At 46.3% G+C, this 15,228-nt stretch overlaps 1 protein-coding gene across 1 annotated transcript in view; it reads left to right on the forward strand.

The window, feature by feature from the left end:
• The first annotated feature begins 2,410 nt into the window (after positions 1-2,410).
• The window catches only part of SLC10A2 (solute carrier family 10 (sodium/bile acid cotransporter), member 2), a 20,413-nt gene continuing 7,595 nt past the window's right edge, over positions 2,411-15,228 (forward strand). The window contains exons 1-2 of the mRNA XM_010831470.1: positions 2,411-3,008; positions 10,875-10,993. Of these exons, the coding sequence (XP_010829772.1) occupies positions 2,632-3,008; positions 10,875-10,993 (496 nt within the window). The 5' untranslated portion in view covers positions 2,411-2,631. The remainder of the gene's footprint in view (positions 3,009-10,874; positions 10,994-15,228) is intronic.

Below are 15,228 nucleotides of genomic sequence, written 5' to 3' on the forward strand. Positions count from 1 at the left end.
GGGAAAAGTCCTAGCGCTTCCACACGAGCCACAGGACCCTGATTCCCCTTTCCAGACCAGACTTGGAGTAGGAGATGCTGTGTGCCCACGGGTCCTGGGCTAGCTCTCAGACTCTCCGGGGCGATGCTGGAGGTCAGAGCAGGGCAGCCGCTTGGAAAGCCGATCATCGACCTTAGGTAGGAGTGTGTCAAGTTCACGATTTTACAGCTCTGCACCGGGCAGTCCCTCCCCTCCCCTGGCTTGGCTTAAGGGAGTGGGAGGGTGGGGAAGAGCCCTCAGGGCAGTGCCAAGGTGTAGCAGCAGGGGGCACATTCCTGTCATCAGTGCTTGGCTGGCTGGCAGTGAGCCAGAAAGGGTCAGAGGTCAGAAGATGCTCAGAGCCAGTCAGCAAGGCAGGGCATGTCATTCCACTCCCAGGAGCTGGAGGGGGCAGCCAGGATAGGAATAAGCTAGCTCTAATCTTTTAGCTAGTCTAGTCAAGGCTATGGTTTTTCCAGTAGTCATGTATGGATATGAGAGTTGGACTATAAAGAAAGCTGAGCGCAGAAGAATTGATGCTTTTGAACTGTGGTGTTGGAGAAGACTCTTGAGAATCCGCTGGACTGCAAGGAGATCCAAATAGTCCATCCTAAAGGAGATCAGGAAGTTCATTGGAAGGACTGATGTTGAAACTGAAACTCCAATATTTTGGCCACCTGATATGAAGAACTGACTCATTTGAAAAGACCCTGATGTTGGGAAAGATTGAAGGCAGGAGGAGAAGGGGACAACAGAGGATGAGATGGTTGGATGGCATCACCGACTCAATGGACATGGGTTTGGGTGGACTCCGGGCGTTGGTGATGGACAGGGAGGCCTGCCATGCTGTGGTTCATGGTGCCGCAAAGAGTCGGACACAACTGAGCGACTGAACTGAACTGAACTGAATCTTTTAGCTTCGGGAGGGGGAAGGGTGATGGCAGAGAAGGAGGGTCTCCCAGGAATTGGCAGGCAGAGCCCGTAAGTCCACCCACGTGGGGAAGGCAGGAATGGACCCATCCACAAGGGGTAGGCAGTCATGGACCCAGACACCCGGGGAAGGCAACCCTGGAGCAGGCTCCTGGGACAGCAGGGACCCTGAGTCCCTGTCACCCTTTGAGGACATGGCTCAGGGTTTTCCCAGCAGCTCAACCCCAAACAGAGGGGTCATGGTCAGGGACCCCAGCAGCTGGGACTTCTGACTCAGTTGACTCCGTTGCTGGCTTAGTGGCTGGCACCCCCATCTCCCACCACCCCCCACCCCTACTGCCCACAGCTCCTGTTCACTCAAGTTATGACAAAGTTTGATTTCCCACATCGAGTTGCTCTGTAAACGCTGATTGCAGTAAGTTCTTCAGTACGAAAGTAACTGGTAAATGTGATTTTCACCAGCTTGGGTGCAGTTGGCAACACCCTAACGTGGGTATTGAGACCAGCATGATGCCTGGATCAGCAACCTCACCCTGAACTGGGAACTCGTCGGAAATGCAGACGCCTGGGGCCCACCCCAGCCTTCCAGACTCAGAATCTGCATTTTAACAAGACCCTCTGTGATTCCTGAGTCCACGGAGTTCAGAGAAACCCTTTTTAAAGGTATTTCTCTTAGTCTCCACCAGGCTAAACTGAGTTTCAGCTTTCCAGTTAATATCTGCTGGACTCAGACAGTAAAGAAGCTGCCTGCAACTCAGGAGACCTGGGTTCAGTCCCTGGGTTGGGAAAATCCCCTGGTGAAGGGAATAGCAACCCAACCTCAGATCCCTATCCCCCTCCAAAATTTTTAATTCCAGTTCCTGACACCCATCACTTTGACCTATTCCTCTGAGGTTCATCCCTCCAGGTAATTGTATTATCTCTCTGGCCATGAAGCCCTTTGTCACCATGGTGACGCATACATAATTATAACTGATGGGGCTTTCCTGGCCAGCCTTCCCACCAGACGACACGGAAAACATCCTACCCTTCTGCGTGTTACTCTCCCATAGGTGTGCAACAAGACCCTACAAGTTTCTCAAACTTAAATATTCCTTCCACGATCACTATAGACCAACACACACAGACAGATCAATGTGGAAGGAAAACTATTTTGGGGAGGAACTTGGTGGTCTGGGTTCTAGCACAAAGCCTGATACTGATCAGTAATTTGATTTGTCACAAGGCACTCGGCTTCTCAGGACCCAGTTCCCCCACATTGCACAGAGATGAGACAGGCCCCTTCTGTAATAGTTCAAGCTGATTTTAAGTGTCACTTAACTGAGATTATTTAACAAAGCTTCCCAGCATTAAACATTAACACGGCTCTTTTTATAATGCACAGTTCGTTATCATGCTAATAAATGATTAATTAGATTTCTCTGTCTGGGCCAATAATTTGGCAGGGCTTTTATGATTCATAATTTGTGCTGTGTTGTAAGGTTACCTCTCGAAACTGACATTCTAGCATTTATTGTTTTTTATTGCCTCTCTGAGGTGGCTTTGGAAGGAGACACCAGGTGACACGTGTTTGAAAAGGGTTTAAAAGTTGGATGCAGTTGGAGTGGACGGTGTTTATCTAGTAGGAGCAGTGAACTGGAACTGCTGTGGACTTCAGTGAGCGTTTGAGCAGAACAGCCAGCAATGGATAACTCAATGGTCTGTTTGGCCAATGCAACAGTTTGCAATGGCACGTCCTGTCTGGTACCAGAGAGCAACTTCAACGCCGTTCTAAGTACAATCCTGAGCGCCGTCCTGACCATCCTGTTGGCTCTGGTGATGTTCTCCATGGGATGCAATGTGGAACTCAAGAAATTCCTTGGGCACATAAAGCGGCCATGGGGCATCTGTGTTGGCTTCCTCTGTCAGTTCGGGATCATGCCCCTCACAGGATTCATCCTCTCCGTGGCCTTTGACATCATGCCCATCCAAGCTGTAGTGGTCCTCATCATGGGATGCTGTCCAGGAGGGACTGCCTCCAACATCCTGGCCTATTGGGTGGATGGCGACATGGACCTGAGGTAAGATATGTAAGCCTCCCAGCATCGCATTAATGGCATTGAATTAACCTTCTCAGTAGCCTGTGGCATCGTGAATGCCCATCTGCTCTGCCATGGATATGGGGTCCAGCCGAGACGAGAGAGAGCTGCCTTTAACTCGCCTTCCTGCACGGCTGCTGTGCTGTGGGAATTCAAGGGTTCTTTTCCGTGTTTGTGTTTTTGAATCTAACTCAGTTAACAAGGAGTTGGATAATTGCTGTTTCTCTTTGGGAAAAGAGTCCAAGTTTTTCCAAAAAAGAAATTCTTTCCGACCCAGAAGCTACACCTGAGAAAGTTTTCCTTGGTATCAGGAAAAAAAAAACCAAAACTTTCTTTGTGGTGATGAGGAGTCCTGAATGGAATCATGAAATCAAAGTGTCCAGTAAACATTAGACCCTAGGATGAGACCATGACCAAACACAGCCAGTTTTGGGGGACAAGATTTCTCTTGGTATAAAATCTAAAATAAAATTTCAAAAATGTACATTTGCTTCACTTCTACTGGCATTAAATTAAAAAAAGAAAAAAGACTACAGCAGTTTTTAAAAAAATTAGGCTTACCTTCCTATAAAATAAACAGAGGATGGTTCCTCTGCTTCCCACAGAGAAATCTTAATTGCAGTGTTTGTCCATTTCATCCTATGCTAATCTGAACTAGCACTGGGGGGGCGGAAAACTAATCGGAATAAGGTGAAGCATTAATGGGAGGGGACCAAGAATTTTAATGCTACAAGTTGAGTAGACAAATACGTTTTTCCTTCCCTCACCATTCCTCATTTCCGGTGAAAGGTGTGCATTTCTGCAAACCAGCTGGGTATCAGGATAATGTGTGCTTACTAAATCCTGAACAGTAGGCAACAGGCTCTGTTCACCCCCTCAGCAACAACACTCAGAGAGATGCTCACGGTGGAGAAATATAACCACCACAAACTGTCAAACCGGATTCCGGATTGATGCGGCACCCGGTGGGCACGCGGGAGCCTGACACCTCAAGCTCTGCTGATGCCCATTTCTCCAGAAGCTTTAGAAAAATCACATCAATGGTATATCTTCACGTTACATCTCTCTCACATAAGGAAGTACCTTCTCTTCCCTGTAACAGATTTTTTTTTTCCTTAATGAAAGTCCTGTGAGGAGCAAAGGATGGCAAGTACTGTTCAGGTTTAGTTAATCTGTGAACCGCCATATAGCAATAAGGCCTCCTTACATTCCATCTCAGTCTGACCCGGATGGAGGCACAGGGGTGGGAATCTACAAGCGAGTCGAGGGGGGTGAAGTGAATTGAAGACAGGACTTTGCCACCAAACAGCTTTTATGTAATATTACGTAATGCAATTTTTCAACAAAATGAAAGAGCCTGTATCTCCATGTAAGGCTACACGTGTGATCATCTGTAAGACAGAAAAGTGTGTTTGGTGCTGAGTTGATCAGCTTTGGGGGTAGATTCCCTTCTGGGGGCTGAAACAGTAAAACCTTATCTAAAGGTCCTCACTCACACTTCCCTGTGGCTTAAAGGAAATTCTATTTCTCTGGAAACAGGAGATGATTATGTAATCTTGCTTCCCTTGCATAACAATTCCTGTAAGAAATAAAAATATTAAGAAATAAGAGAGCCAGAAGCAGAGTTTGAAATTGCAGTGGAAACCCCCCAGCTGAATCAGGGTAGATGAATCCTTCAGCAAGTCAGAAGAAGTCCTCTTATAGGACTGTGGTGTTGAAAATTGTTAATTTTTGTCCTGGAAAGTGCGCACTCCACTGATCCCCTTGTCTTGTGAACAATACCAATACCCGCCCAGTGCAGTCATCATACCTCTCTAGCAATTTCACCTCTCTGGAACTCAAACAAGACCCAGTGAAAGACGCGGCACACCCAAAGTAAATCCTGCTTGATCTCATAGACGTTCTTCACACAGGACCTACTTACGTGCCCAATTCTCAAGCTTTGCTGTACTTTTACCCAGAACAGAGGATGAGACACAGGAAGTTGGGGGTGGGGGAGGCAATCTATTAGAGGGACAGGATTGTGTCTCACGGCAGCAAGGTTCCCCCAAATCCTGACCTCAATTTAAAGATTAAAATGCCTCCAAAGCTAAGAAGACAACTCACAAAACACAGCAGCTCTTCTTTTTTGTGACCCCATGGACTGTAGTCCCCAGGCTCCTCTGTCCATGGGATTCTCCAAGGAAGAATACTGGAGTGGGTATCCCCTTCTCCAGAGGATCCCAATGCAGGGATCAAACCCAGGTCTCCTGCATTGCAGGCAGGCAGATAGGATTCTTTACTGTCTGAGCCACCAGGGAAGCCCTCAGTTCTTTTAGGGACAGACAGCTCTATGAACCTGTCACCCAGAAGACACCACTGCATTTTAGTGGAACAAGTAATAGTGTATCAGGAATAATAATCCGTGAAAGGAGGTTAAATTATACCATGATGAAGGCGATGAATTGCATTATGCCTTGCATCTGTTAGAGGAAAAACTGTTGAAATATTTTTCTTTAGAAAATATATTTTAGAAAAATATACTTCTAAATATATTTTCTAACTTCAGAAAAGTAGATTTTCTTTAGAGCAAATTAAGAAAGTGACATCTCACCTATCGGGAAACGGTTTGCCAACATTTTTTTTTCTTTCCTTGTGAGCAGTGGATAACTAAAGTCTCCTGATCACGTGTGTGGATACAATTCTATCTAACCTTTATATCTCCAGTTCTGTCCTCTGGGGGCTTTAGCTTCTCCATTTCCACGTGAATTCTAGCAATGGCAGCTGAGATGTGACTGATTATGCCAACAGGTACCTGCACTAGTTCAGCAGATACCACAGAACAGGAGCAAATCAGTATCATTTGGCTTTCACTTTCCTGGGTGTGGTTTCAGCGGGAAATTAAATTCTCTCTCTCTCACCCCATCGTCTTTTCCAAAACCTGGGAAAGTGAAAGTGAAATCACTCAGTCATGTCCGACTCTTTGCAACACCATGGACTGTAGCCTACCACGCTTCTCCGTCCATGGGATTTTCCAGGCAAGAATACTGGAGTGGGTTGCCATTTCCTTCTCCAGAGGATCTTCCCGACCCAGGGATCGAACCCAGGTCTCCTGCATTATAGGCAAAAGCTTTACTGTCTGAGCCACCAGGGAAGTCATCAATTTGCAGTCTCTGGTGACTACACACACACACACACACACACACACATTACAAAATAGAGACCTTGCTAATGAAATCCTTGCTTACTAATGTACAGCAAGTAGGAGTTCAGCTCCTTCACTCCAGTCTAGAAGGTTGTCCTGGGAATCTGATCAGGAAACAGGTGTTTTCACCTGTTCTAGCCCTGTCATGGGTGCATTAAGCACAAAATGTCTCGGGGAGAAACAGAGGTGTTTTCAGATGAATTTGCCAGAGGCCCAGGCTCACAGTTCTGGGAGCGAACACAGAGAGCCCCACCCCCTTGTGTCTGCTCTACATGCAAAGTCTCCCTGTTTTTGAATCTCCCCTTTCTTTAACAATGGCTTGGGCACACTGCACGGGCTTCCTTGGTGGCTCAGTCCTTAAAGAATCCACCTGCAATGCAGGAAACTGCCTGCAATGCAGGAGATGGAGGTTCGATCCCTGGGTCAGGAAGATCCGCTGGAGAAGGAAATGGCAACCCACTCCAGTATTCCTGCCTGGAGAATCCCATGGACAGAGGAGCCTGGCGAACTATAGTCCATGGGGTCCCAAGAGCCAGACACAAGACTTAGCAAGTAAACCGCCGCCACACCACCCAAGGATTTTTCCTTTCCGTTTTCTTTTTTCTCACTTCTTTGGGGAATTGCTGCCTGTGCACCCTTTCTCCCGTCCCCCTTAATTCCTTTATTGCTATGCGCAGTCTACACTCCCTTCTATTATTTTCTAGGAAAGTAGGAAATTTTCTAGAAAAGTAGGGAAAGTTTCTAGATTTTCTTACCACCTCCTTTATTCTTCATCCAGGTGCCATTACATTTTTCATCTTCCAGCTTTGTGTTCACTGTTATTTGAGTTGCTCTAGGTTGACCCTCGGGCTTATCGCAAATTCAAAGCAGTTCCTCCCATTTCAACCACATATATGTCCAGCTCTCATTTAAGAATTAATTCAACACTATATGAATTTCCCTTTATTTTTCCCCTCAAAGGAACCAAGCCTTGCCTCTCTGCAGCATTTCTTTTTATTTACTGGCAAACACTTAGTAGGCGCTGTTAGGAGCCACTCACAGGAAAAGCTCAGTTCACTTCAGCTCAGTCACTCAGTCATGTCTGACTCATTGTGACCCCATGGACTGCAGCACACCAGGCCTCCCTGTCCAGCATCAACACCCGAGGTTACTCAAATTCATGTCCATTGAGTCGGTGATGCCATCCAACCAGTGTATTTTATCCTCAAACTAATCCTCTGAGGTTAGTATTAATACTATTACTTTCTGCATTTGATAAATGATGAAATTAAGGCTCCAAACCTTGACAGAGGTAATAGTCAATGTATGTGAGAGTCCAAATCAGAATCCAGATCTATTCATTTATCCCTGTCCAGACTCTGAGCCTCTGTTCCATGCTGATTCTATGTCATCTCTTCTGCTGTCCAGCCTCACCTATATTCACTTCTTTTGCTGTTTCAAACTTGGTGTTTCATTTCTAATATGATTACAGTCTTTTGCATTTTTCATCACTGACTTCACCAAATTTCTCAACATTCACTGAATTCTCATTTATTGCTTTCTTTTAATTCCAAAAGGAAAACAAGAAGGAAAAAAATTCTCCCTGGTAGTGAATAGGGCTAAGACAAGAATTTAAACCAAGAAGTTTCTTTTTTTCTTATCTTATGTTCTCTCTTATTCCGATGTAAATGCAAATGCACGGTTAGTGTTTCCACTGTTGACCCCTTTGCTGTTTGTTGCTGTTGCTGTTGTTCAGTCACTCAGTTGAGTCTGACTCTTTGCGACCCCATGGACTGCAAAACGCCAGGCCTCCCTGTCCTTCACCATCTCCCGGATCTTACTCAAACTCACGTCCATTGAGTTGGTAATACCATCCAACCATCGCGTCCTCTGTCGTCTGCTTCTCCTCCTGCCTTCTCCTCCTTGCTCTTTGCAGAACTTCTGATTTTTTATATAAAATGACCTTTTCCTTTTGTTAATGTACCCTCCTACATTGCTCCTTAAAATCATTTATCTGAGTTGGTTTTCATCTCATTTCGAGTAGTTCAACCCTTCTATTCTCGTGCCCTCTGCAGTGTGTTAATGCTCCCGGTGGCCACTAAACCTAAACCGCCCCCTCCTCCAGCTCCTGTCTTGGCCCTCCTCCTGGCCTCTGTGAAACTGCTTTTGCCAAACTCAAGACCATGATACAACTTCACAGATTGTCTTAGCAATGAGTCAGAATTGAAGCTTTTACAAAGAAATTTGAAAGAAAAATAAGGAGAGAAACAGACTTCCTCTCAAAAGGTGTTCTCATGGTTAAAAACAAAAAGTACTCACCTATCTCTTCGCTGTGATCTAGGTAATGAACACTGCCCCCTTCTCCACCCGCTCTTGTCATCTCCACTCTGGAAAGCATATTGGATGAACTGGAATAAAAGTAATTTGATTATGGGGATAACTTTAAATCCATCCCAATTTATTTTTTAAAATAAAAGATAAAAAAGAGAATGACAAAGGAGGAGAGAGGGGGAAAAGTTGTCCACAAACTCCAGGACTTTACTTATAAGTAGGATCAAACACTGTTTATGACAAATTAACTTATTATTCTGGCATAGAACTCTGCTTTTAGCATCCTCTTGTGTATCTAAGTTAAGGCAACCTGTCATCATAATAGACTGAATCTCTTGGAAATACTTCATGTACATCCTCAGCATTGGTTACTGTTACACTATTTTAGCTCTACTAAGACAAATTTTTTTTTTCTAAATCCTTTAAACATATTTTAAATGAGTTCATTCTGTTTGTTTAAAAAAAAAAAAAAAGATTATCAGGCAAGTTAAGCCCCCTGATAAACATTTCCCTATTCTTTATTTTGCAAAAACTGGGGTTTTTTGGGGGGCAGTGGCGAGGAGCTGGTAGTGTAAATTATTTAATATTTTCCTTGAAGTCCACGTATAATCCTTTTAAGAAGTTACTACTCGGATAGTCTCAGTGCTACAACTATTAGAGGGCCTTTCAGAAAAAATTCTCTGTGCCAAAACACAACACACACATGCACATACACACATGCACACATACCCAATTGCCAGGCAGGGTTAGGGCTAACTGGCTCTTTGAATCATTCTAAGCACTGGACACACTGGGTCCCTAGGCCTGTGAGGTGGTAACAATTATGATCTTCATTTCACAGAGAAGGAAACTGGCCAAGAGAAGTCAAGTAAGCTAAGAGCCACGTAGGTGGACAGCCCTGCTTCCAAGCCAGGCAGGGTCTGGCCCAGCCGTCTAAGGGCCACATTTCCTGGGAATAGACTATGCACCACCACCACCACCCACCGAGTACCTTGCAGAGGCTGGAAGACCCCTTACCCGAAAGCCCTCCTCCATCCACGCAGTGGTGCTGAAGAAGCATCATCCCACACCCTCCACCTCCAGAGCCCATGTCCTCCTACTCAGCCAGGTCCACTCATTCACGTGCGGATGCTCTTGGCAGGAGACTCCCAGACCTTGGTTCTCTTTGAAGTTTTTTATATATAATTTTACTTACTTATTTGTTCTGTATTTCTGGCCGCCCTGGGTCTCCGTGGTCTTGTCTCTCCAGGTCTCCCCAGCCTTTTCTCTAGCTGGGGCGAGCGGGGGTTACTCTTGGTTACAGCGCTCGGGCTTCTTGTTGCGGGGGCCTCTCTCTTTGCAGAGCTCAGGCTGTAGGGGCTTGGGCCTCAGTCGCTGTGCTCCACGGGCTCAGTAGCTGTGGCTCCTGGGCTTAGTTGCTCCGTGGCATATGGGATCTTCCTGGACCAGGGAATGAACCCATGTTCCCCGCATTGGCAGATGAATTCTTACCCACTGCACCACCAGGGAAGTCCCAGACCTTGGTTCTGCTGAACTCCATTTGCTGAATCTCTTAGCAGTATAAACGAGGTCCACCCTGCCTGCTCTCCTGGTTTCTTTGATTTTTGAAGTCAATTTCCTCTCCTTTTCTCAAGCTTTTGGGGGGTGGGTCGAGGAATAATTTGACTGCTTTAAGGAAAGACACCGAGACTTCTTCCCTTGGACATGCGCTTTCCTTCAGGGGCTGTGGAGACCCATCTCATCTCAAGCTGGACAGACACGCCAAAGCCCACGAAGTCTTGGCAGGTGTAAATATGTTTGCTGTTCTCTGATCGGAGGTTCTCAGGGCGGCATGTCCAAGCACCTTGTACCTTGTTTAACAATGAGTTTAAGTTGTCACAAAATATCTTCTCTGATGCTTGAGAAGCAATGGAAAGTGAAAGTGTTAGCTGCTCTGTCATGTCTGACTCTTTGTGAACCCCGTGGACTGTAGCCCGCCAGGCTCCTCTGTCCATGGGATTCTCTAGGCAAGAATACTGGAGTGGGTTGCCATTTCCTTCTCCAGGGGATCTTCCCGACCCAGGAATCAAACCTGAGTCTCCCACATTGCAGGCAGATTCTTCAATGTCTGAACCACCAAGGGAGGCCCGAGAAGCAATAGGGAGGGAGACAAAATAGAAAGGGACTCAGTACAGATCTCACCATCTTGTCCCTGGTGTGGCCTGCACGGGACATGTATATTTCCATCCATCAGACCGGGTGGCACAGTTTGGAGAGAGTCTTTGGCAGGACTTTCTGATCATGGGTTGAGAAAGGAAACCACCTCTCCCCTGGAAAGCCCAGGTGGCCATGTCAATTTGCCCGTTTCCTTCCAGCGTCAGCATGACCACCTGCTCCACGCTGCTCGCCCTAGGGATGATGCCGCTGTGCCTGTTAATCTACACCAAAATGTGGGTTGATTCGGGGATGATCGTGATTCCCTACGATAACATAGGTAAGTCACTTGTCGGGCCAGACCCTGAACCTGGCCAGGCTCCCCTCTGCTTGCCCCTGGCTAGCTTCTCAGGCCAGACTCAGCCTCAGCTAGACCTTACCTCTCACACCCTCTATAGTTTGTGCATTCTTGCTCTTTGGAAGAAAAGTTAGGACAAACCTAGGCAGTGTATTTAAAAGCAGAGGCATCACTGGGCCGAAAAAGGTCCATATAGTCAAAGATACGGTTTTTCCAGTATGAGAGTTGGACCCATAAAGAAAGCTGAGCACCAAAGAATTGATGCTTTTGAACTGTGGTGTTGGAGAAGACTCTTGAGAGTCCCTTGGACTGCAAGGAGATCCAACCAGTCCATCCTAAGGGAGATAGGTCCTGAATATTCATTGGAAGGACTGATGCTGAAGCTGAAGCTCCAGTACTCTGGCCATCTGATGTGAAGGACTGACTCATCTGAAAAGACCCTGATACTGGGAAAGATTGAAGGCAGGAGGAGAAGGGGGTGACAGAGGATGAGATGGTTGGATGGCATCACTGACTCAATGGACATGAGTTTGCGCAAACTCCTGGAGATACTGAAGGACAGGGAAAGCCTGGTGTGCTGCAGTCCATGGGGTCTGCAAAGAACCAGACAGTCTTAGTGACCGAACAACAACAAAGGCCGTTAGGACAAGTCTCGCCTGCGTTTGAATGAGGATTAGCAGAATCTGAATTCCAAACCTTGAGCCCATAGGAGAATTGGTTTTGTCCTCCGCTGAAATCACCAGGGAGAGGGGCTGACGGGAGGGACCCCTGAGCACAGCTTTCTGGACCCAAGGGGACTGGAGCCTGGTGCACAGGAGGCTCTGTCCTTCCCATAATCCAGAGCACAACTAATCCAGGGGGGACGAGTCTGCTCCCAAATACTCAAGTTAAAGAAATCCGAAAAAACATTCCACTGATGATTTCAAAATAGGGCCCCCAGTAAGCAATGGCCACGAGAAGCCTTCAGGTGAAACACACTGTTTATAACTGTCCCCTGGGGACCGTGTCTTGATTCAGAAGATGATCTACTGACCCAGCTTGTGTATCCGGTCCCAGGAGTCCAGTGTGCAAGCTGTAACTCTGTGTCTACTCGTCTCAGCTCCCAGATGGTCACCTCCACACCCAAAGGGCTTCCATTTCTAGGGGAACACATAATGGCAGGAGATTAGGTACCTGGTGGAACGTGGGGTCAAGGGCAGGACAGGATAGTTCCTGGTCTACGCAAACCAGGCATCTGCCAGAACCAGGACCATTGCAGCTGAGATGTGGGTGAGTTAGCACATCAGGACCCATCGCTGATATGCAAATAGTCTTTTCTCAACTGCCCTTGGAGACACGTATCTCCCTAATGGGCTGCCACAAAGAGGTGTGGGGGTCCCATGGAAGGCTGCATGTGAATAAAGACGGAATGGTGCCTCAGAAAGATGGTTGGTTGTATAAAGGATTCCTGTTGGCATGGAAAGCTGTCCTGGATGGCTTCCATTTCTAAGAAAGATTGGTTCTGTGATTAAAAAAAAAAAAACAAAAAACATGATTCAGGTCTACAGAACTGAATCAGAACAAACTTTGGCACAGCCCCTGGGGACAATCTGTATTGTCATATCTTCAGATGGTCTCTACTTTCTCTCTATTCCTACCATGGCCATTAGACAACCCCTTCCCCATCCCTCCCAAAAGCAGTTCTTTTGGGCACATGTGTTCAGTATGGGATTTCCCCTCCAGTGGTCCTTCTACTGACCCCAGGGAACTCCTTCCTGCCAGGCATCATCTACTGCAAGTAGGCCTTAGCTGACCCTGCACAACCGCCTGCCCAGGCCTCATGCTGCTCAACCCCCAGTCTGCCACCTGGGAAGGGCACCTTCCTAAAGAGGGCAATTTGCTTGAGTGGTGTACACTTCTCACAGAACTTGTTTGCTGAATGAGAATTTTTAATTCTAAATCACTTGTTGTTTAAGAAAAAAATTAAGTCTTAAAGCATCCTCCTCTTAATATTCATTCCCTTCTGGAAAATGCCCCATGCAATATTGGGAAATTCTAACTACAGTGTGAATGATTGATAGCAAGGAAAAGAAAGTGAAAAAGAGTCATTAGTACCCCCAAAGGAGAAAGATGTCATCATACAAGACATGAAGGGCAAAAAGGAAAAGAAAATAGAAGTGAAGAGAAACAGAGAGGAAAAGATTAAAAAAATCTTCAATGAGAGCCTGCCAAACAAAGATATTAACTCTGCTTATTCACCATTTTGTCCAGGCCTGTTTTCCAACCTAATCTTCTTGTTATCTGTTAATGTGGAAAACACACAATCTGATTAATTAGCAAGATGTTATCACTACTTTTTCAACAAGGCAATTTAGGCTCAGGGCATATGTTTAATTTGTCCAAGATGACAGGGAAGCCGGGAGTAGCCCTCCCGTCCGCTCTCACCCTGCTCTGTGGGCAGGGCTGTTGTGCCTAGCTCCCATACGGTGCTTCCGATGTTCTGATAACTCAGCAAACACGCCCTGAGTCCCTCCAGAGGATGAGAGCTAGGTAGAGACCAAGGCCACTTGCGCAGCCGGTAACACCGCAAACACCGCAGCAAGTTGCTGTTTCTCCTCCTCCCTCAAAGCATTTGAAGCAGTCTAGGACCAGGAACCGTGCATCCACTTCACCATCGGATTCTCACATCAGCACCGTGAGACGGAAAGCTACCCATTCCACAGATGGGGAACCCAAGACTCAGGGGCACAAAGCACTCACAGTTCTCACAGCTTGTGAATAAGGTCCCGCTCTGAGTCTGTCTGGCTCCAGGTTCTACCGCGTGACTCTGTTCCCCATTCTCTTTCCTTCTCTTTTTTTCTTTCTCCCTTCTTCCCTCCGGTACCTGCCACATAAACTTGGTTAAAGATCCAGTTATGGTTCAAATGGCATGACTGTAAGCAGAGGCTTTCACATCAAAATAGACAGGTATTTGCCACAGAGAGCTCAGGCACACGGGGAATAAGGTACACAAGATCCAGCCTGCTGGGGAGTAAAGGATGACAACAACCTACCTCTCCAGGCGGGAGTCCTACACTCTGAAAGAGACGAAGGGCAAAGGGTGTCTTTTCCAGCCAACTGTGAGTCAACTTTCAAACTTTATGTGGTCTGGTATGGATCAAGAGAGGAAATGCAATTCTGCCATTGACTTGAGCAGCTGGTCCTGCTTGTGTGTGTATCCTGCAGCCTCAGGCTGCCCCCAAAAGATAAAGACTCAGCAAGGAGGGGCCGAACATGGAGCTGGGCTGCCTTTGCACAGACCCAACATGTGACAAATACATCACCAAAGCCCAATCACACTCACATTCCAATCACAGTATCAGTCCCCAGATGGAAGACGCTACAGGATGGTTAATATGCATCAGCATGGTTTTCCTTTAAGGCAGACAAACATCCCTTTAGGGAACAGTCTGGAGACCCAGAGGAAGAATGTTCCTCCCAAGAGCGGGATGCAAGGGCCCCCAAAGGGGATTTTTCTAGGAGCTCTTACCAGGATGTCCATCAGTGACCCTTTTCATTTCCTTTATTCCACCATTTTCTCCTTCTTTTATTCCTGTTTTTCTTTTTTCTTTTCCTGCTTTTGGTACGCTTAGCTATTACTTAATCCCGTTGTGTAATTTCTGGGGAAAAGTCATTGCAGACTCTTATACTGCCAGGAGGGCCAGAAGGCTGCAAAGACTTTATGTTTTTATCACTATTACATTCGTTTTAAATTGACATTTACAGACCTGGAATCCAGAATCCATTTCACAGTCCTAGTTCTATCTACTCCAGTACCGAGCAACACCCACTCTCAGAATTTCATTATTCGACTCCAGTTTCTCCTGGTGCTTTAAAAGGATGTCTGAAAAAGAAACAGCCTGTGAGAACTTACAAGTTGTTTGGTGGTATATTATCTAAAAGCAGCCACTGGACAAATGAGTGTTAAATAATAAGGAGAAACAAACCACATGTCTCAAGAACAGCAGTAAATTTAACACGGAGAAATTGAAGCATGACTCTTTCATCTGGCTGGGTGAGCACGTTCCTGCAAAGACGTATAATTACTTGAGAGGTCGCCAAATATGTTATCTCATGGAAAATTTAAAGCATGGTTTTTCAACCTATTGTCTCACCTCTCTGCTGCAGGTTTGAATCACCCTAATCAATCTTAACTCAAAGTCGTTAGCCACAGAATGCCTGCAGAATCCTAGACTTCC

The sequence above is a fragment of the Bison bison genome, unplaced genomic scaffold (genome assembly GCF_000754665.1).
Source record: "Bison bison bison isolate TAMUID 2011002044 unplaced genomic scaffold, Bison_UMD1.0 scf7180017864527, whole genome shotgun sequence".
NCBI classification, from domain to species: domain Eukaryota; kingdom Metazoa; phylum Chordata; class Mammalia; order Artiodactyla; family Bovidae; genus Bison; species Bison bison.